At 46.3% G+C, this 23,547-nt stretch overlaps 1 protein-coding gene across 1 annotated transcript; it reads right to left on the bottom strand.

Annotated features, from left to right (window-relative positions):
* Window positions 1-10,301: 10,301 nt before the first annotated feature.
* Window positions 10,302-15,977, bottom strand: LOC134047914 (uncharacterized). The gene is given in 8 exon segments (XM_062499385.1): window positions 10,302-10,505; window positions 11,391-11,687; window positions 12,325-12,693; window positions 13,756-13,836; window positions 14,848-15,037; window positions 15,039-15,264; window positions 15,365-15,432; window positions 15,910-15,977. Coding segments are annotated over 8 exon segments (1,503 nt in total).
* Window positions 15,978-23,547: the final 7,570 nt, after the last annotated feature.

Here is a 23,547-nt window from a genome sequence, read left to right as displayed (position 1 = left end):
CTCGTGCTGCAGTTTTTTGTTGCACTGAGCAGCAAGGATTGCACTTTGGCAGCACCTAGATCAGGATAGTCATGCCCAGGGAGCAGAGCAGGAGCCTGGGGGTGACTCTGCCTGCCCTGCCTGGATTTCCATTGCCAGGAAAAGGCAGCAGACAGGCACAGGAGAGTTACCTGCACTGGTGGGATTTGTGGTGTCAACAGCATTTTGGGGATGTTTTTTTGTGGCGATATCAGCTCAATATCCAAGCATTTCACCTCCCAGGACAAGCCATGGCCTCTGAACTCGCCCTTTGCAGAAATTCCTGCAGTTTTGTAGGCACAAACAGGCAAAAGATGTTGGTTTTCTCTGGAAAAACTTCAACTCTCCAACCCCTGGCTCCCCACCCATCCCGCAGCACCTCCCACAGCCCCAGCAGTAAAACCACAGGGATTATCCACCAGGAGAGAGGGAGAAACGTCCACATGTGTGCAGGGAGAGAAAGCAATAAATAACAAATGAGATCTGATTATGTAACATAATCTTATTTTCGATGTGCAGACGAACAATGCAATAATAAATCAAACCTTTGTGTCTCACCAGATCAGAGCCAGCTCCAAACTGCAACATCTGGAGCTTTGGCTGGGCATTCCAAATTCTGGGGGTACCTGGACCCAGCAGAGCAGATGGAAAAATGTGAAGTTTTAACTGCCGTGGTTATCACAGAAGCAGCAGCACACAGGGGAGAGCATCACCCTCCGTGACAATGTGTGGGATGGGGTGGGAACAATTTCTTTTTAAAGCAGTAGGAAAAAGGAACAGACTCAGGGAATTGTTCAGTTTGGAGCTTCCCTCTGAGGTCACCGAGTCCAACCACCCCCAGCCCTGCCAAGGCCACACTGACCATGTCCCCAAGTGCCACATGCCCAGGGCTGTTCAACCCCTCCAGGGATGGGGGCTCCGTCACTGTCCAGGGCTGGACAATCCTTTCTGGGAAGGAATTTTCCCAATATCCAACTCGACCCGACCCTGGCACAGCCTGAGGCCGTTCCCTCTCCTGCTGTCCTTGCCGTGAAGCTGTGCAGAGCCACAAGGTCCAGGAGCCACAAGGATGCCAGAGCTGTGCCAAGGGGATGGGGGTGGCTGCGTGGGCATCCCCTGCTCCCCGCTGGAGACACCCCCAATCCCCACCTGGAACACCTCTCACTGACAAGTTTTGCCTGAGCTTTGATCGTCTGTTTGTGCAAAGTTTGCTAAAAAAGCAGCGGCCCCGTGCCCAGCTGAAACCTGGCAAAGCTGGGAAATCACGGGCACAGCTTGGACACAGCTCGGGAAGCAGAGGCTGCTGGATCCAGCGAAGGAATAAAGCAGTTAAAGGAGTTTGGTTCTCGCGGCTCCGGGAGCTCCGTGGCAGATTTACACCCGGGAGCAGAGCAGGATCAGCGCTGGAGCCGGAGAGCCGCGGAGTTTGGGATTCACGCTCGGCAGCGCCGGAACAGCAACTGCTCCATCTGGTGGGAGCGGCTCCGGCCGGGATGGATGCGGGATGTGGGATGGGATGTGGGATGTAGGATGTCATGTGGGATGGGATGTGGGATGCGGGATGTGATGTGGGATGAGATGTGGGATGTGATATGGGATGAGGGATGGGATCCAGGATATGATGCAGGGTGTGATGTGGGATGCGGGATGGGATGCAAGGTGGGATGCGGGATGTGGGATGCAGGATGTGATGTGGGATGCGGGATGGGATGTAGGATGTGGAATGGGATGCAGGATGGGATATGAGAAGAGGGATGGGATCCAGGATACCATGTGGGATGCGGGCTCACACTTCCCCAGCCAGCCCTGGCATCCCAGGGCTCGCAGTGTCCTGGGGAATCCTGGCTGGAGAGTGGGAGGAGGCAGCGGCCCTAAAGAAACCGGGCTGAACCCGGCTGGATGCTCTCGGTTTATAAATGAATCCCTCAAAAGAAAGAGGATTTGGATCAGATATGAGGGGAAAATCCTTCCCTGGGAGGGTGGCAGGCCCTGGCACAGGTGCCCAGAGCAGCTGGGGCTGTCCCTGGATCCCTGGAATTGCCCAAGGCCAGGCTGGAACACCCTGGGACAATGGAAGGTGTCCCTGCCATGGCAGGGGTGGGATGGGATGATTTTTGGGGTCCCTTCCAACCCAGAGCATTCCAGGATCCCATGAGGTTTCCTGGGAGCGTGCAGGGGTGGGAGCACACAGCCCGTGCTGGGCTCTGCCTGGGCTCCCAGGTTCCACTTTAAAAATACAAACACAGAAATGCAGGGTGGAGGGAAAACTCAACATCCAGAATTTAAACTTTTCTTTGATATGAATTTCTGCTTTCTCGCAACCCAGGGAGAGCCCTGAGACAAGGCTGCACTGCAGGGCTCATCCCCAAATTAATGATTGTGGAATTTCTAGGATGTTAACGGTTCCATGCATTTATTTGTCCTGGGCCAACTTGAACGAGCCCTCACTGCAGAAGGGATCAAAATACCCTTGGTGATATCAAACCACCCTAGGAGGGATCAAAATGTCCCTGATGGAATCAAACCATCTCAGAAGGGATCAAAAAGCCCCAAAAGACACCAATTGCCTGGCTGTGGGTGCTTAGATGTGCTATGGGAGAGGTGACCCAAACCTGGCCCTGTGGCCGGGGGCTCACAGGGCTTTCTGTGCTATCCAGAGTGCCTGATGGATATGGAGACACCCAGGCATGGATGTAGGAAGAAGGGAAGAAATACTTCCTTGCTCTCTAAGCGTGGCATTTTTGTACCTCAGCAAATCGGCGTCGCTACCACTGGCAGTCCTTCCTTTAAAATATGGGCATTTCTCTGCTGGAAATGCTTTCCTGCACTATTTCCTTGACCTGAAAGCTGGGAGTGTCAATACATCAGCGCTGAAGTCTGCTGAGTGCCTAGAAATAAGGGGATATCATCTCCAAAATGAGTGCCCACCAGGCTGTGTCAGCTCTGCCAGCACGGAGCAGCTCTTTGCAACTTTGATTTACTGGCAATTGTTGGAAAAGGAGCAAGCAAGGAATGAAAACCCAATATTTCCATTACCGTTTACTTAATAAAAAAATATTGTAGGGAAGTCAGACATCATAAAACGCCCATCCTCGCTCTGTATTTACAGGGTCATCCAATAACTTGAGCCAGACCAGTAATCAATTTGAAAAAGCCCTTTGCAATTGAAGGCACAGACAAGTGAGTGCTCCATATCAATATTCCCACAGCAGAGCAGCAGCCACGCTGCTCTGGAGCACCCCAAACATGCCAGGCTGAGTTAGAGCCCTCAGAGGGATGAGGTGACTCACAGGGAGCGCTGGAGAGGGAGGATTCTTTTCCAAGGAGCATTTTGGAACACTGAGAAAATCCTTCTCCAACGTGGCCAAGAGCTCCTCTGCATCATCCACTCACATTGCACCTTCTCTCGTTGATGTGGAGGGGATTTTTATCATCAAGCTCTGGGATTCTGGTCCTTCCCATTGTCACAGGGTGACAGAATGGTTTGGGTTGGAAGGGACCTCAAAGACCATCAGGTTCTGAGCCCGTGGGCTGCTGGCTTTGGGGCTATCTCGTGGCCAGCTCCCAAGGTTCAGCTTCCTCAGAGTTACTTTGGGCCACATCTACAAGAACTTCCTTCAAGAGGAGAAACCTCAGGCTGCTGCTGAAGAAATCACAGCTCAGTTCCCAGTGAGGGCCATTCCCTCTGGGTGTGTTCCCACCCTGGAAAATGTCCCCCAGCAGAACAGGGCTTGGGCTCCAGGCAGGAGTGATTGGACCAAGGCAAGACCACACAATCCTTATCCCTCCTGTTGTCTGCAAAGACATTTTGAGATAAAATGTGCTGTTTGAGGAGCTGCTCATCCTGAGGCTCGCGTAGAGCAGTGCCTGATCCCTGAATCCCCAGGGAGCAGCAGGAAGTCCCTGGGAGCAGGAGGGGCCCTGCTGGAAAGTCAAAGCAGCATTTCTGCCAGAGTCACCCAGCATCTCTCATTTCTCAGTCCATGGTTTAATCTATTTTAATGATTATCAATACTGATGCTGAGTGTAATCACCTTGTCTGATACAATTGTTAGAATCTAAAAGTCAACTTGATTTTAATGGTTTATCATTAGGAGTATTATTTAGTCGGATTAAACTGGTCTTAATTCCTCTGCAGTCATTATTTAAAAGCTGTTTGGAGCACATTAGGGCAACCCCCCTCATCCTGGAATGAATCAATGCCCGGTCTCCATCCCATATATTTCCAGCAGCCTCTGTCTCACGAGCAGCCACACGATGGACACCGAGGCACTACAAGATGTTAATATTCATGAATCCTCCCTCCTGCCATTAAGGTTCCCTTAGCACCCCCCAGCAGGGGCTGGATTTCACTTTCCTGCTGTGATGGGGACCCTTAACCTGTCCTGTCCCCAGGAGGGCTGGGGAAAGCAGGGACTGGGATTTGGAGAAGCTGGAGCAGCTTCCAGAGCCTTTGGAGAGAGTGCTGTGCTGCCAGGGAATGTCTAGGTGCATCCCTGTCACCTCCCAGGGCCAGGGGACACAGCCCAGCTGCAATCCCAGCTCATCCCAGCACAGAACAGGGGAACTGGGAGCTTCCAGCTGCAATCCCAGCTCATCCCAGCACAGAACAGGGGAACTGGGAGCTTCCAGCTGCAATCCCAGCTCATCCCAGCACAGAACAGGGGAACTGGGAGCTTCCAGCTGCAATCCCAGCTCATCCCAGCACAGAACAGGGGAACTGGGAGCTTCCAGCTGCAATCCCAGCTCATCCCAGCACAGAACAGGGGAACTGGGAGCTTCCAGCTGCAATCCCAGCTCATCCCAGCACAGAACAGGGGAACTGGGAGCTTCCAGCTGCAATCCCAGCTCATCCCAGCACAGAACAGGGGAACTGGGAGCTTCCAGCTGCATGGGTGCTGTCCCAAGGCTCCCTGAGCCCAGGATCAGCGTTGTCCTGCCTGCCCAGCCTCTGCAGGGAGCAGGGCTGTGTGCACCAGTGGCTTTGGCAATAAAACTTCTGGATGTCACGCAGAGGCTCTGGAGCAGGAGCAAGGCTGGATCCTCGGCTGCTGGGTGCCAAATCCCACCTCTCCTGCCAGGGACCCCCAGCCCTGCCCCCCCTGAGCCACAGAGCCCTCCCTGTGCAGGGCAGTCCCTTCCCAGCCTCTGTCCCTGGGAGAACAGGGGAGGTTTGTGCCGCTGGGATGTGTCCCAGGGGCTGCAGTGACCCTGCTCGGTGGCACTGAAGCCACTGGCACAAGCACATCCCATCTCCTTTCCTCATTTTCCATTTTTTTGTACCAAAAATGAAGCGGTGGGAGAAGCTTTTGTTGCTTCCAGATGATGCTGAGGAGCTCCTTGATAGGGGACAGAGGGAATGCGAGGCTGGGGTGACCAATTGTGGCTGTGCTGCTCCACTGCTGAACCAACTTCCCTTCCCAAAAATGCGAGTTGGGGGAGTGGGAAAACAAGGATGGACTTGGGAAAACCTCACATTCCAGGAGAAATGCAGAAGGTGCAAATAAAGAACAGGGTTTTTTTTTATTCTAGACACATATTTAGATCCCTTTTGAACAAGGGATCACACGTGGGATGTAAAACCAGGAGTAACTCCAGTTTTGGAGGAGTCTTCTGACAAACAGAGAACTGTGGTGGGGTGAATTTGTTTAAAATGGGATTATTTTGTTTAAAAATAAAGCCCTGGAGACATTTTAGATGTTTCCTTTAGTTAATGAGATTTCCATGATAGTTAAAACAATGAAATTAGTGAACAATGCCGTTAATCTCGGATTACAAGCAGCACCAGGGAAGAATTAGTAAAATAAATCAAGAAGATTTAAGGCACTTTGCTCTCCAGTAAAGTAGCTGGGATGGCAACTCCGAGCTGTGTTTTCCTGGGATTAAGGAAGAGGTGATCAGGATCTGCCTTTCAGCCTCTAACCTGGAATATTTGAGCATGGAAATTACATTTTCTCAAGCCTAAGATTTGATTTTACCCATACACTACTTATTTATATATGACCTATAAGTAAATAACTGCCACAGCTTCACATTTAAAAATTCAAATTATTTTCAGTAAAAAGCCTCAAATTAAATCACTGCAACTTTATACATCCCACATTTGGCTGTCCTAACGAGCAGTATGAAATGGGGATAAAAGACATCCCAAAACAGGATTACACAGAGCAGCAATAAAAGGAGAAATAATCTTTGAAGAAATGATGGAAGAAGAAATTCTAAGGGCATTAAGAAGGAGCAAGTCATGGTTTCAATCACAGCCAGGCAGGAGATTGCTAATCTCGTGTGTACAGCAGATAAATCTGGGAGGACAACAAATTGCAGTTTAATTTATGGACTGAAAAGGTTAATTTTTAATTCCTTCTACTCACTCCAGAAATCAGACTGAAACTAATAAAGTGATGGAGTTCTCCAAGGTGGATCCTCAAAACCACAGTGAAAACATTCCATTTTAAGTGTGTGCTTTTGGCAGGAATTTAAATACAATCCATTGAATCATTTGTTTATTACTTAAAAACAAATTTAATTTTGATTAATTATTATTATTTCAACCCAAAATTTATATTGTGTCCCTTTAAGTTACCTGAAATCAAAGGAGCTTCATGATCAGCCCACAAATGTATAAAAGGAGAGGAGAGGCAGGTAAGGAGAAAAAGTTATTAAAAATTATTTCAAAACTCTTCTTAGCAACAGCTCAGCATAAAAAAAACCAAAACACAATTCTCATCTCCTGCAAAACTTCCAGGCAGTCAAATTTCCAGCCACTGACACTCAGACAACAAATGACTCAACATTTAGAGCTGCTTTCAACACCAGTTGTGCAATTAGATGTAATTATCCATCCCCATTGTAAAGCAGGCCACTGAAACACTGCTCATCTAAAAAGAATTAACAAATGCGTCCTTGTCCTTTCTCCTGATGGTGTCAGCTCTCCAGTAAAATTATTGACTTGCAGCACAGACAGCCCTTAAATGCAAAATAATCACAATTCTCCACGAGTTTTGCAGGAAAATCGAGGAGTTTTGTGCTTGAGCTCTGAGCTTGGTACCAACCACTTGGGTTTCTAGTAGAGGTTTCCCTGTGAACTGGGAAAATCTGGTGGAAGTCTCACCATGGATTACAGAATGACAGAACCGTGGAGTTTTTAAGGCTGGAAAAGCCAACCCCAAGCCCCTGGGCTGCAGCAGGTTGGCAACAGCCCTGGAGCTCTGCAGGTGAAAAAATGAGAAACATTAATTAAGTGCAGCTTATCAAAGGGTATTTCCAGAAGGTTTTTGCAGCAAATATAGCAGCCACTTCCTTTTTGTTGTTGTTGTTTTTTTGTTTGTTTGTTTGTTTGTTTGTTTTGTGCTAAACTAACAAAATACTGGATCCAGAAACTTCCAGAGCTCAAGAGAGAGCCCAGAGTGGAGGAGACAACCAAAGTGAGTTCCAGGGTAAAAATTTCCAACAGCCACTGAGCTACTGCAGCAAATTTGTTCCATGAAATTAAACAATGTACTTGCTGTTTAAAAATCCAAGATGAGTTTAAAAACTGGAGGCAGCCCCAAGCATTTACAGGAGTGCAGAGAAGTTGAATGTCTGGCTGGGAAACTCTCCTGGCTCAATTCTCAGGCCAGGCTTCTATTTTTAGCCCAGTAATTAAATTGCAGAGCCTGATGTTTTGTGGAGGGATAGAAAGGATTCCAAAGGTGCAGGAGAAGTCTGTGTACAGCATCTTGGCTCTTGCTGAATAAACTCCAGCCATCCAGTCACAGCCTGGCCATGTTTAATGAAAAGGAAAACATGTGGAAGAGCTGAACACAATTCTCTCACAATAGGGTGATGTCAAAGCAAAAAAAAAAAAAAAAATCTCGGTGAAGGGATTTTTTTTTTTCTGAACTAAACACAAAGTAGAGTTGTTTGGGTTTGGAGGGAGCAGGGGAGGAAATAAGAGGAGAGGATGAAGTTTTCCAGAAAAACTTGCACTAGATTCTGGCTTTTAGAAACTTCAGGATGATGCTGCTCCAAGACCAAGGGCTGGACTGATTTAGGACTGAGATAAAGCTCTGCTAAAATCCAAACCTGGATTTGGCATCTCTGACAAGCTCCAGAATATCTCAAGGAATCCCAACCATCTCCTGCTGCAGAATGGGAGGAAACACTGACTGGAAAAGGAAACCCTGTCCAATTTATAATTCAAATGTGCTTTCAAAAAAGTGATGTGCTTTCAAATCACTTTCAAAAGTGATGGAACTCCTCTCAAAGTGAACAGGAGGGCAGCTCATGCTCCACAGACAATTGGACACTCCCATTCATTATGGGGAAAATCTGGCTTCTTGTTCAACCAAAGCCCTCGAACTGCAGGCACCAAAGCTTTGGGGTGAGGGTGTTGTTCTCCTGTTAAACCAGGCTGAAGGATTCCAGGGGAATCCTCCTCCTCCTCCTCCTCCTCCTCCTCCTCCTCCTTCTCCTCCTCCTCCTCCTCCTGAGCAGAGCCCATTTGTTTCCAGGATTAGTCCGTGGCAGATGGAAGCACAGGGATAGTGCAGCAGACACAGAGTGAGTGAACTCTTAATCCTGCCTTGGACCTTGAGAAATGAGGGTTTATTTTCCACCTAATGAAACTCTGGACACAATCAGGAATAGAGTCAACCAGAATTAGGCAATTTCTCCTCAAAACAGACTGTTACACAAATAGCAATGATGAAACACCTCCCTCTTAGAAATTAGGACTTCTGGACTGAATTCCTCTTTTCCAAGACCCAGGTGAGCCTATCCTTTGGTTTCTGGACTGAAGTGATGGCTAAATTTGTCAGATTTTTATTTTCTTGCTTGGCAAGAGGCATCAGTGAAGCTCTTTTGAAAAGCAGTGCCTTCCTTACCTTCAGGGCTCTCTAAGCAGGAGGTCTGCTTTTGTTTTCTCTTGATTACAAATACTTCATCCATTCCCGACCAACACTTTATACTTGACCAGAATTCCTGTAAGCTCCTCAACCTGATCTGGAAGCATCTGTTTCCAATACAATTTGAACTGGAGGACTATTAACAAGATTGGACTCAGACCCCAATCAAGCCAGAACCCAGGAATTGATGCCATGTGCAGGCTGGCACTGCAATCCCGGGGCAGGGAATGGAGGGGGGAAGCTTTGGGGGCAAAAAAAAAGTTGATTTTCAGAGTCTGTCATAGAAAAGCATCTGCAAATCTGTACAGAATATACTGAGAGGGTCGTCAAAATCAAGTTCGGGGGGGTTGGGGTAAATAAATACTGCGTGCTTTGTGTTTCCAGCTGGGGGCTGGAGCAGGAGAAAGTCAGGACTTTGTTCATGGAATAACCCCCTGAACCCCCCGGTCTGCTCTCAGAATGCACTGTCCCATAAAACATAAAATCGGAATTCGTTTCAGGAGCCACAGCTCAGTGTCCCCACCTCAGTAGGGGATTGTGTTCCACGTGCAGAGGGTTTTTCCCAGCCCACAGTCCGGGGTTTGGGAATGACACTGGAATTTCAGGGCCCATCCCGAGGCCAGGGCTGTCTGGTCACTCCTCTGATTGCAGGGCCTGAAATTCCTTTAATCAGGAACACAACACTGACTGGAACCATGACTCCTGGGAATCACAACTCCTGGAAGAGGTCCAGGTAAATCTGGTGAAGAATTTACTTTTAATCTGGAATGGATTAACACAAAATTCCTGGAATCCCTCCTTATTCCATCCTGGTTTATGGCTCCAGCTCACAGAGCTAAACAACGAGATGTTTTCACACACAAACCTACAATTCTTCCTACAGAAAAAAAAATCCGAAAGTCTTCTTTTTACACTCTTTTAAGTGCAAATCCAAGCTCTGGTAACAATATTGGTACCTGTAGATCACAGGCCCAATCCATCCCAGTCCACCAGGTGTTTAAAGCCAAGGTACAAAAGTTTCTCCAAAGATTTTGCTTTTCATTTCTTGAGCACAAAAGGCCAATGCTCCAACTGGAAAGAGCATGACTAACAATGACTACTACACTGGGTGTGAATATAATATTTTATATTAAATATAAAAACATCCCAGCACCATGTGCAACCCCTCCCAACATTTAGTGTCTACTTATTATCTCCTGGTTATAAATTAACCTGTTCAAAGTGGCTTTAATATTGGTATTTTCTATAATCTTGCTATTCTTGTTAGAATTATCATTATAGAAAGGGTACAAATTATTGTTCAGCCAGAAGATTTTATTATCAGGTTAGAAAAAATATGATTTATTTTTAAATCCATTCAATTTGTGGTTTATTTATTAACAAGCCTACCCTGAATCTTTAGCTGTGACAGGAAAATGATACAAAAATGTCAAGGAACAAAACTCCAAAGCTCCAAGTGAGCCAGGGAAGGTGGTGAACAAAGCAGAGGACCTGGGAGGATTTGGGTTTTGGCACCTTTAGAACAAGTCTCAGTCCACGGGTGCAGTTTCCCAACATGGCCAAGGCAAAGAGCAGGCAAAAGGTGCCTTCCGTGCATACTCCCTGAAATTAAGCACAAATGTTATACAGAAATTATTAAAACAACAATTCTATAAGTGCAAAGAAATGTTAAAATATTCCCACAATAGACAGAGATAATTTGGGCATTTTGTGGTATAACCCTCTCAAAGACTTTCAGTCATTCTTGTCCTGTTTTCCTGGGGCTCTGAATTTTCTGAGTTTCAGCACAAATCACTGAAAATTCAGGAACTGTTCCAGGGCTGAGAACTCTGGTTAATGCCATTTTTGTGGGAGGGCAAACAGCAGGATAATCTGCTCCCAAATGGTAACTAGTTTTTAAGGAATCTGTTGTTGTCAATTCAGCAGATCTTTTTGAGAATACTGTGGCACTGCAGGTAGACAAGGAATATAAACAGGCTTAGAAGTTAATTAATCACTTCCATAACCAATTAAAATGTCTGTGTGTAATTGACAAAGTAAAATCTTCTGGTCTTTTGATGTGTTTGTTGGGGTTTTTTAAATATACTGATAGTGAAGAGGTTGTGGTGAAAGGTAATGGCACCTTGGTGAAAAGGAGCTAAGATTTCAAACTAGTTTTCCTCTAATTCTAATTTTTATTCCCAGGATGGGATAGTTTGGAGAAAGAAGAGGGAGGATGCCACTTCCTCATGAAAACAATCATACAAAGCAGATTTCTGCTGATAAATCCAGCTGTAAATATTCCCTTCCTCTTTTCCTGCCAATCAATCTTTTCCCAGCAATCCAAGACCAGCATTTTTCCTCAAATTCTCATCGTCCTTGTCTGAATGGTAAAAAACTCCATTTTTTTCTCAGTCACAAAAGCAAAGTGGGGTTTTGAGTTGAGGAAAGCTCAGTGTGAGGGACAATCCAACAACGGGAGGAACAGAAAATCAAATAAACACGTGCCAAAAAAAACCCACTCAGGTTTTTATGGAGCTGAGGGAATCTGCTGCCCAGGAGCAGGCAGGCACAAACGAAGCCTGGCATTTCAATCAGATCAGGAGAGTTCTGGAAAAGAAAAGCACATGGATTTTGGCAAGAACACTCTGAGGCTTTGCAGAGGATTAAACTGAGAGTCCAGGGGCTGGGGTTGTGGACAGAATTCCTTTGAGGCAATGCAGTGCTGCCCTTCAGATGGCCAGAGAGGGTGAGGAAGGGCTTAAACTTCATCTCACAACAATGCAGATCAAAACTGGTGCCAGGCTTTGGGATGTGACGCTGATATCAATCCAGTCCTCCTGCTAAAAAAACAAACAAACAAAAAAAAACCCTGGGCACAATTACTCAAACCAAAACTAAAAAGTGTAACTCTAGCCACAAGAAAAAAAAAATAATAAAAAAAAGAATCATCCTGTCTGGAGAAAGCAAAATACTCATTTTTCACAGCTGAAGAGCTGCTGGTTTTCTCACTCTGGCTGTGTTTTGAAAATGAGCTGCCTCCCTGCTGGGCCGTGCTGCTGGATTACAATTATTTCCCTGGCATTAGCAGGAATGGGCTGTGAACTTTCCTGCTGCACCGACAGCAGCAGGTACAATGGTGATTTCCCACTTTTATTGATTTTTTTGTGGTCTCCACGTGGATGTTTACAGCGTTTCCCACAGGCACAGACACAACATTTATGTTCTGTTAGTTCAGAGCAGCGCATCCTCAGGGCCCAAAGGACACAAGAAGCCTGGGAAGCTGCTGAAAGAAGTAATTTTATAACATCTTTATTTTGGGATGGGTGGGAAAAGCATCCACATACATGATTGCTAAATCCTTGTTAAAAAATCCTTTGGGTTTTTTTAAAGTACACAAACTTTTCAAGACACTTCTGGGTGGGATTTTTTTTTTTTTTTAATGGGAAAAAAGGTAAGAATTGACATTATACCTTGGGATTTCTGGATTGTGCTGTTGATCCCTGAGGAGCAGCTGACAGGGGGCAGTGACACTCAGAGCTCCACACCCCACAATCCAGACTGTGCCCAAATTCCTTAGGCTGGGACTGCCTGGAATGACACACAAACAAATTAGCTGAAAAATAACATCTGCTGTTGATTTGAGGTCACTTTTGTTTGCAGTACAAATATGCAAATGCAAAGGTAGAATTTCATGTCTCTTTTTCTTGGCAGCAGTGGAAGTTCCACCTCTTTTTTTCTGGGCTCTGTGCCCACCCCTGCTCACTGTGGCAGTGCTGAGGGTGGCAGTGGAGGAACTGCTGGGGAATTCCTTGGTGGACATTACTCCTGACAGGAAATGTTCATTATCACTTTCTCTCTTATATTATTATTAGGTCTGATAGCTGATTCATGATTAAATAACAGCCAATGAACAAATCTGATGAATAGAATATAATGTAATGTTCTTTCCACATGTCTTGATTAAAAAACTGCAGAAGCGAGGATGTTTGGAATGTGAATTTCTAAAATCTCACTGAGGTATTGATGGTTGTATCATTTTGGACCAGGCAGTGGCAGTTCCATGCTCCAAAGCCTGGGTTTGTTTCCAGAGGAGGCAGCAGAGAGGAAATCCCTCAGCACTGCCCTGTCTCCAGGTTTATTATCAGTTCCATATTTAATCTGATTTACTCACATTTAGTCTGTGGGCAGGCATCTGGTTTACTTCAGCTTTTTGTTACCTCTGCTGTACCATGGATTTTCTTTCCTATTTTTTTTTAATTGATGAGTTAATGGTTTTGATTTGATACACTGTGAAGAGTGCAGTCCTCCATTTCAGACGAAACAGTAGTCCTTGGGCAGGCTGAACATTCCAGCCACTGCCAGGATTTGCTCAAGCACAACTCCAGTGATTTCATTCCCTGGAATATGTTTTTTTAAATGCATATATTGAAACAGAACTCATGAAGATGTCAACATATTTTATGGTATAAGCAAATAAAGACCACTTTCAATCAATGGGGGAGGAAACCAACTGAACCCCACAAAGAAATGAGGCTTGGTTTCAACTCCCACATACTTCCACAAAAACCATGGAATCAGTTAAAATATGCAACCAGATTCCAGAAATCTATTGCATTTTAATGTCTATATCAAATGAAAGTACTCCATGGAAAATATTCACAGATGTGTGTGGGTCAGAAATGAGAAGGAAGGGGAAACTGGAGGCAACAGGTCTCAGAACTCCAGAATTTGTACACTCTATTTTTGGATCCATCTGAAAAAAAAATAAAAAAAAAAAAAATTATTTGGATGCTGTAGGAAAATCTCTCAGTAAAGACTGTGCTCCATCATGGAGAACATTTTATTGTGGTAAAAACTTTCCTTTCGCCACCTTCTGATTCCTGAGCTTACAGTAAACAAATCATGAAATCATAATCAGGTCATTGTTCACATAAAAAGCAGCAGTGACCATCTGAAAGAAATAAAACATTTGCTTGTTCGGTATGCAAATAATTTGAAACACATCAACTGCACTGAAATGTGACTTCATAATCATAATGCGAATGACAAACACCAAATCACTGCCAGAAATAAACATCAGTGTAAATATCTGGGTAATTATGACTTGGTTTATAGATGGCAGAAATAAGAGAACCCTCTGTTAAGCACAGAAGGGCTCAGAATGAACACAGAGTTCACAGCTCCACTCAAGCCCCTAAATTGGATAGCTGTGATTCAGACTGACAGTGAGGACTAGGGAGCAATCCCAAACCTGAGCCCCCTGGACACACCTTGCTGAATTCTGTGCTCACAAACACGACAGTTTGAATGTGAAGCCCCTCTCCAATTAATATTCCAGCTCACATTTCAGCAGCTCAACAGCTGAGCGAGCTTGGTTTTATTTCACTTGATTTCCACAGCCCTTTTACCAGGCCAGTAAATTATATCCCCCTTATGGGGAGAGACTTTGGAGTCAATCCCATTTTTTTCCAGGCATTTTTAGCTGCTGAGATCATTCCCCCTTTTCCTTTGTCATCTCCTACCTGCAGGTTTGAAACCTGAAGGCAGTGACCAAGTGATTCAGCACTGTGCCAGCTGCAGTGCTGCTCCTGACCTTCTCCCAACCCAAACTGAATAGGCAGGACAGGATTGGTGGGAAAGCGTGGATTTAAATAAATATTGAGCCAGCTTGAGCTGCAAGTGCACACACAACTCGGGGTGGAGAAGATAAGAGAGGAGAGGTAATTTATTCTCATTTGCTCTAAGTGGCAGAGATTAGTGTCAAGTTACTACAACTGCACAGTACATCAAGCTCATTTGTCAACCACCAAATATTTTTGCAAACATGAACAACATGCTTCCCTGGCATATTATTCTATCTGTATTATGCAGATAGAGGAACATATCCAAGATAAAATTAAAAAAAAAAAAAAGAAAAAAGAAAAAGGCAGCTTTTGCAAAAGGCTTCGGGCAAGATTACTCATGTTTGAATCTGAGAACTGCTTAAGACTTTCAACTTAGGGGAGTGCAGCAGGCAGACAATGGCAGTGAGCCCTGCGACAAGGCTCCAGCACTCCCACACATCCCTGGCACATCCTCCCAGGAGCTGCCAAATCCAGGGCGCTCCATTCCTGCACAAGCTCCTGCTCCCTGCTGCGGAGATGCTGAGAGCAGCTCAGAGCCATCACTCCTGGATGGAGATCCAATCCCAGGAGCTGATTTCTGCCTCCGTCCCCACCCCGTGCAAATCCCCAAATCCGGTTAGGGATGCTGAACATCCTCCGTGCAAAGCCCTGCACATCCAGGCGGATGCAGCAACTCCCAGCCAGCCCCAATCTCCCCCAGATTCCAGATTCCAGGGAATCAGGAATTGCCAGATTCCAGGGAATAAACACAACCCCTGTGAACGAGGGGTTACCCACACTATGCTCGCTCCTGCTCGCTGATTACAGACACGAGCTGCACTTCCAGGAAAGAAAAATTCTTTGTGGATCCAATACCTAACGCTCCAAAATTATCACTGCAGCGTTTTAGTCTGAGCTCGTGGTGGATGAGGTGGTCAGTGACACTGAGGGGCCAGAAATCTGCTGCAGGATAACTTAAACCAGGGATTTTATCAGAATTTAAGACCAGAACTCTGATTTTTCATGTTCAGTGTGCTGCTAATAAAGTCACAGTATTTTCCTTAGAGGTACTTACCCAGATTCTGAACATGCTACTCACTCTTCAAAAATATATTTATATGAAGTATTTATCTATTTGTTGGTTCCATGCCATTAATGTGGAGAGAATGCTATGAACAAGAACTGAGTTGTGACTCAGATTCCAGGTGAGCTTTAAAGTCACTAAAATCCATCCAGCATAATCAGTGGCTCAACGCAGTGTCAAACACTTTGTGTCATTTAACACTCCACAGGAAACATGGGAGGCATAAAAAGACTTGCAGGAGGCAAACATAGGGTGATCGTGCCTCCAAAATTCCCTAATGCCACCATTATGCACCAAACTATTCAAATCTTGAAAAAGTTTCAAAATCTGTTTTCACAGAGCATCATTCTCTGTAGAATTAGGAGTCGCTTTGCTCTTCAGCCAGAAATTCCTCTTTCTTTCCATGAGACTTCAGGTTTTTGTGGTTTTAAATGCTGGAACAAGTTTCCTGCAGGAATTGGCTGCCTCTCCAGAGAACTGTCATCATTGGCCTTAAACCAATTAAACAATAAAAATACAACATACATTTATAGACTGAGAAATCACCTGAGCCTGGAGGATAGATTCAGTTTATTCTGCTTATACTGGGGAAGTTATTAGACTTTGTAGCCATCATTGAAAATAACTTTTAAAGTTAAAAAAAAATTGTTGCAAGTAGTATTTCAAGTATTTTTATCCCATTCTGGCACTGTGCAGCTGAGCAGCCTCACTAAAACAGGACATGGCATTTAAATATGATTTTTTGGGTTGTTATTATTCAATATTTATGCAGCAGAATATTTGTGTTGCCAGTCCCTGAGACTATAATTTTAGTATTACAAAAATTGCTAGTTTTCTTAAATCCCTGGCAAAATGTCCTGTCCCAGGAAGAGCAAACCCAGGAATTCCACATAAAAAGAGGATTAGGAGACTGCCAAAACATTTCTTTGCTTCCTGCAGTATTAAAGTTGTCAGTGATGAGAAAAGCACAGAATGGTTTGTGTTGGATCTTAAAGATCATCCAGTTCCAACCTCCAAATCATAAAATTCTATTTAAAATTGTTTATGTTCCTGTAACAATTCTTTGCCTGTAACCTCATATTCTTTCTTAGATTGCTGCTCAAATGCTGGTTACTTCCACATGGAAAAGTTCCAGCGAAGGTGTGACCTTGGAGCCTTGGCATCATCCCTTTCTGCCAAGGTTTAGTGCTTGACCAGCTACAAACAACACTGCTGCGGTCCAAGATATTTAGGAATAAGGAATCAGCAACCTGAGCCTCTTGTTTGGGCACTTTTTCTAATTTTGATATTTTATTCTGGAGTGAGTAAACAGAAATAGGCAATGGTTTAGAAGTGAAATCCACGTTCTTAGGAACAGCAAACAAGGAAATGCAGGTTTTTCCTGGGATTTGGGAGATTTGCCACAGCTCCTCTGCCTCTCCAGCTGGGAACATCCCTGAGCTCTGGATGTCAAATAACCAGGGCTGCAAGTGATGTATGAGGATGTCAGATGTGTGTTTGGCTGGTGTGCGAGGTCTTTAAACTGCACTTAAGAACAGCTCAAGCCCCAAAAGGGGCTCAGTTTTACAGAGTTCATCATTTAATTCCTGCTGGGGGAGGAAAAGGTGGAGCTGGACCATGGAGTAACCAGGGATTCTGCGAGCAGGTCCCAATGTTAAACTGGTCACTGGATTTTGGCTTAAACTGCTCTCTGGGAGCGTTTTAGACACTCCTGGTTGTGGATTCTGCTTGACCAGATTTCACCTGGAAACCAAGGCCAGTTCCTAGAGAACAATCCCAGTTTAACTTAAACCTGGGATAGTGGAAGATGTGCCTGGTCAGGGCAGGGCTGGAATGGGATGAGCTTTAGATCCCTTCCAGCCCAAACCAGTCCGGGTTATTGGATTCTTTCATCTAGGATTTTATGGTTTTATTAACAATAATAAACCGAACAACAAAGCAGAAGGAAGCGCCTTTCTGGAGAGCCCAGCATCCCTGCGGGAACGGGGGTCCCGGAGCTGCCGTTCCCCTTTTCCCTGCGGAGCCGGGGAGCGCTGGGCAGGTCCTCGGGGGAGCCACGGGCACGGAAGAGGCAGGACACGGGAATAACAACCGGGAACGGCACCGGGAGAGGCCCCGGGCACCGGGAGCCGAGCGGGGCGGGCACGGATGGATCTGCAGGGATGCGGCATCCGGGATGGCCTCGAGAGACACCCTGCGAGAGGGCAGGGAGCACCGGGAGGAGAGGGATAGTCGGGATAGAGGGACAGCCGGGATAACCGGGACAGCGGGATAGCGGGATAGCGGGATAGAGGGATAGAGGGATAGAGGGATAGCGAGATAGAGGGATAGCGGGATAGCGGGATAGAGGGATAGAGGGATAGAGGGATAGAGGGATAGAGGGATAGAGGGATCGAGGGATAGAGGGATCGAGGGATAGAGGGATAGAGGGATAGCGGGCTAGAGGGATAGAGGGATAGCAGGATAGAGGGATAGAGGGATAGAGGGATAGAGGGATCGAGGGATAACCGGGATGTCCGGGATGCTCGAGCATCACCATTCCCTTCCCTTCCCTTCCCTTCCCTTCCCTTCCCTTCCCTTCCCTTCCCTTCCCTTCCCTTCCCTTCCCTTCCCTTCCCTTCCCTTCCCTTCCCTTCCCTTCCCTTCCCTTCCCTTCCCTTCCCTTCCCTTCCCTTCCCTTCCCTTCCCTTCCCTTCCCTTCCCTTCCCTTCCCTTCCCTTCCCTTCCCTTCCCTTCCCTTCCCTTCCCTTCCCTTCCCTTCCCTTCCCTTCCCTTCCCTTCCCCTCAGAGCGCGGGTCCGGAGCGCCCCCTGCCGGCGGCGGGCGCCGCTGTGCCTGAGGGCCGCCTGAGGGCCGGGAGCCGCCGGGGCCGGGCGTTCGTGGGCCCTGCACAGCCCCAACACCCCGCGGGAGCGGATTTCATCCCTGAATCCCGGCCTGGGCAGAGCGGGAAGGGCTCGCGGCGGGGGATGTGCTCCCCGCCTCCAGGTGTGCCCTGCAGGGCTGGGCAGAGGGGCGGGATTCCCCTGGGCTGTGGGAAATGCCGTGGGACCTTCCCAGCGCGGCACCAGCACCACCTGCCCGCTTAGAAACGTTTCACCCGATCGGTAAAGACCGCAATGGAAAGAACTATAAATTACAGTCCTGGGATCTTTTTAGGGATCTTTGTCGTTTTAGAAACAGCCTCGTCTCTCAGGGCTCTCCCTGGATTGCGAGAAAGCAGAAATTCATATCAAAGAAAAGTTTAAATTCTGGATGTTGAGTTTTCCCTCCACCCTGCATTTCTGTGTTTGTATTTTTAAAGTGGAACCTGGGAGCCCAGGCAGAGCCCAGCACGGGCTGTGTGCTCCCACCCCTGCACGCTCCCAGGAAACCTCATGGGATCCTGGAATGCTCTGGGTTGGAAGGGACCCCAAAAATCATCCCATCCCACCCCTGCCATGGCAGGGACACCTTCCATTGTCCCAGGGTGTTCCAGCCTGGCCTTGGGCAATTCCAGGGATCCAGGGACAGCCCCAGCTGCTCTGGGCACCTGTGCCAGGGCCTGCCACCCTCCCAGGGAAGGATTTTTCCCTAATATCCCATTTAACCCTGCCCTTCTGCTCAAGGCTATTCCCATTTGTCCTGTCACTCCCGGCCCTTGTGAAAAGTGCCCCTCCAGCCTCTTTGCAAGCCCCCTTTAGGTCCTGGAAAGCCAGACATGAATATTTCAGAATATTTTGATAGGGAAGAGTGTTGTATAATTTACTGAATTTTTAATACAGTTTTACTTTTTATTCTCACACAGGCTCATCATGTCAGTGGTTGCTGCAGCCTAGCTAATTAACAGAGGGCTGGAGGAATGATTAAAGACAGGCTCTGGGTATCTGCATTGTTCTAGTTTAATTGCTGCTCAGGCAATGATTCAGTGTTGGTTTTGGCACTTGAGCTGCTTTTGTCTGGCACAGTGAAATTCCCTGTTATGTCCATGATGCTCCTCTGTTGGAGATGGGCAAGAGCAGGAGGATTTGTAGCAGTTCTAGTGGCAGGCTTGTGGAAGGAATCGGTTTTGTTACGTGGGGAAGACCAGGCTGGAGTGGAAGGTGTCCCCTCCATCCCAAGCGCTCCAGGATTCTGTGGTTGTAGGCGGGGAGCTCCTGGATGGAGCCCTCATGCAAGCACATTGTCCTGCCAGCCTGAATCCAGCCCTGCTTCCTTTGGATCTGTGCTGTAGCCTTGTCACAGGCTCTCTTTCTCACCTTGGCTCCTTTTGCTCCTGATTATTTAGAAACTCATGTTAATCACAGGAAAAAGAGGAGCAAAAAAGCAATTTCTATGCGGGAAATCAGTGTAAAGATACATCTAAAATCCTTCGAGAGACTAAAAAAACGTTTTCAGAAACAGAGATGGAAATTCCTGGGTTTATCCAGGCCTTTTGCTGTCCCTCTTCCTGAATAAACACATCTTTGATGTCATGAGCTGCATTTCATGACACTTCCTAAAAAAAGAAGTGACTAAAAAAGGGATAATGTGGAAGACAGCTGATTACTCTCTAAATGTAAACGACATTAGAAGTGGTGTGTAACATTATATATTTATGGCTACAATTTTGTTCTGCTGTCACATAACCAAATGAATAATGCATCAGTCCAAGAACTTGTCATTAAGTGAATTTCTTTGTTGCCTTGCTATGAAAATATAAAAATCCTTGGTGTGTGTATCTGTATGACATCAACCCCTTCTGGGAGCAAAATATAGGGTGGGTGAAGACATTGTTAGATTTTATCATTTGACAGGTGAAATAATGTTAGGGATTTGAAGACATTCAGGAAGGTTTATATCTGTGGATGAGAGGGCATAAATGCACTTCAGTTCTAAACACCAAACTTGTCAATACAAGAAGGACAGGGATGCACTGAATCCAGGGGAGAGCCATGAAAACAGTTCAAAATCCAGCTGGAGGTGGCCCTGACCACCCTGCTAGGGCTGGACTTGATGGTCTCTGGAGGCACCTTCCAGTCTCAACCCCACTCTAAGAGCTGGGACATGGAATAATTAACAAGATGAGACTGTTAGATGGTGAAAGTTAAGCTTAAAAATCTGCTGAGCTGAGATCTGGAACCTCCTAAAAACATCTCTGAAATTCATGGTCTCCACCCCCAGTTCCTGTGGGTTTCAGTCTCTTTTCCATGTTGTCTTCCTTTAATCCTTGTCCTCCCGAGGAGAGGGGGGAGCAGCTATTTATAGCCTGACAAGGGAGACCAAAGGGCTAATCGAACTTCTGATTAGGAGAAGATTGCTTTTATGGTTAAAGTCAGTTAAACTGGTTATGGAATTTCAGACCCCAGCTGAAATCCTAGTCCTGTCCTGTGAGTCCTGCTGAGGGAAAAAAAAGGAAACCCTAACTCAGTTAGATGAGGGTGAAAAACTGTTTTGGTGTTGTGCCTTCCAGGCTTCTCCATGTAGATGCATGTGATGAGTTTGCACCTCTCAAAAGTAAGATTAAACTTATCTGAAATACCATTTTTCTCAGAATGCATTAATCTGATCTTTTTTTCCTATTTTCTCCCTAATGTAATTGACAGCAAAATTGAATCGGTTTCCTACCGAGTTGGACTTGAAAGGTGAACACTGAATTTTCTATTACTTGGTTTTAATGCAACGTGTACACCTCACGATTTGATAAATTCAGACCTGCTGGGGAAAAGCCAGGAACCACATTTTGGACACAAAGGATCAGATCTTGTTTTATTTTGAAGGAACTATTGGTTTAAATTTTGAAGTTATGAGAGGAAAATGGTTTCTCTGCAAAATGTGCTGAAAATTCAGGGAGTTGGTTTCTGGAGCAGGAAGTTCTCAGGTTAGGGAGGATGTTGGAGGAAAAACACAACAGATACAATGGTACCACCCAAAAAAACCCCAAAACAACCACCCCACAAACAAACCCAAACTAACAAAACCCCCAAAACACAGAGAAATAGAGGAAATGAAAGCTTAGTGAGGATTGCTCAGGGACAGCACAGGACAACATGAGCAGAGTGAGAAAGAGATGAAAATAAAGAGAGGTTTCCTTCAAAAGGAGACATTTGAGAGAGAAAAGAATCATTAATTCAGACACCAGAACAAACCAGTGATCTGGTGTCCTCTGTTCCTAATGGAGTAGGGAAAAGTCTCTGGCTAATGAGTAATCTCCTAATTGTGGAATGCTGAAAAGCTTTGCTTAGGGAAGCAACACCAGGACAAACATCAGGTGAGCCTAGACCTGACAGCTCTTGCCTCAACAGGTTTGGTAAGCTCGAGGATTTTCCAATCCAATATTCTACAGTATCATGCTGATTTACACAAAGAATTCTGCAAATCTAGCAGACAAAACTTTGCCTGCCAAGCCACTTCCACATCAGTGCTGGTGTTAATTAGTTTAAATAACGTTTCCTATGAGGTGCTGCCTCTCTTCTATTTCCCCTGCTTGGTTTCCTTAAGCTCCCAAGTAATTGCTGCTGCTTAGCTCTGCTGTTGTGAAATGAGGCGCTGGTGGAAGCGTGCTCCCCTTTCAAAGCCCTGTGCTCCTCTGAGGTGCAGCATCGATGACGGAAAGCTTGTTCAGCAGATGTTTTAGGGGTTTTAGCACCTTACTGAGGCATCTCTCCGTAGCCAGGAGGAGAACTTGTGCACAGGCAAGGTGTGAGCAGGTATGCTTCTCTCCCGTGGAACTCAGCACAAATCCCTGGGTTAATTTTCACTGCTATGGATTAGCTGGTTTCATTAGCAGCTTCAGAGGCTGGGTGATTAATATTAATAACCCCTGTTAGCCTATAGACTTAATGAGGGTGAGAAACAGCTGGATGCTGTGCGGAACCAGCCCCGGCTCCAGACGCGGCGTCTCTGCCCTGATTGCTGAGCTCTTAACTCGGGCAGCTGGGACCGGCAGGTCCTCACGGTCACCTATTAATACCGCTCCTCCTTCCTGCTTCCAGGACCTTTTGAAAGGCTCCTGGCTCCCACCCAGCACCTAGCAGCGTGGTCGCAGCAGACCTTGGAGTCAGACGTTTTTGGTTTTTTTTCTGTGCTGGAGTAGCTGCCTTTGCTCTCCTGGGTGAGTTTTCCTCGCTGCTGCTCTCAAGGACAGAGCACGAGGGTTCTTTGGGCTGTCAGCAGCAGCTTCGTTCGTTTTATGGCTCTCCTTAAATAAATTTGTGCCAGCAGAATGCAGCTTTTTTCCGCTTGGGGTGTTACTAAAACCTACAGGGGTGTTAGGAGTGCAGGATGTTAGAGGGCTCCTTGACCTGCAGGGCTGCAGCTCCCGCGGCACCGACCCAGCGCTCGATGTTGGGTCGGGTTCAGGGTCTGAAACCCCGGCAGCAGCGGAGTTATGCAGCTCAATTAGCACACTTCATAAACTATGCAGCTCAATTAAGGAAGCCCTGTCCGTGGAAAGCAAAGCCAGTGGAAGGAGATGTCTGAAGTAATGAAATATGCCTTCAGTGGGGGAATGATGCGTGTGGTTAATGAAAATGTTACCTGAGATGTGAATACGTGTGGGGATGTAAAAACGACGCTGGGTGTGTTTGAGTTTGTCCAAGGGGAGGCTGAGGTGACTTTTTTTTTTGTTGCTTGTGAGTATTTTGGAGACCTCTCTGAACCAGCAGTGGTTACAAAGAAATGAGTATGCTAAGTTTCCCTATTTGTGATAAACTTTATCATCAGGACGGCGTAGCAGATGTTTGGTTTGTGATGCAAATGAACCTTCCGAGCAGGGCAGCTGTTAATGAGCTCTGAGCATTGCACAGGGCAATACCCACCTGCAAACCCGTACAGCTGGGCAGGACTCGCTCCTCCAAGACCTGAGACTTTTATTCAGGGAAAACCTCTTTTAATTTCAGCAGGGGCTGTGACTGTGGCTGCTAAACGCTAACTGGAGAATAAGCAAGGCTTGATATGGAAGCAAGGGAAACCTTGACGTGGTCCTCAAGGTGTTTGTGTCCTGGCTGATTCCATCA

This window comes from Cinclus cinclus, chromosome 10, assembly GCF_963662255.1.
Source record: "Cinclus cinclus chromosome 10, bCinCin1.1, whole genome shotgun sequence".
Classification (NCBI taxonomy): domain Eukaryota; kingdom Metazoa; phylum Chordata; class Aves; order Passeriformes; family Cinclidae; genus Cinclus; species Cinclus cinclus.
The sequence above is the reverse complement of the archived record's forward strand: the minus strand, read 5'-3'. Positions and strand labels throughout refer to the sequence as shown.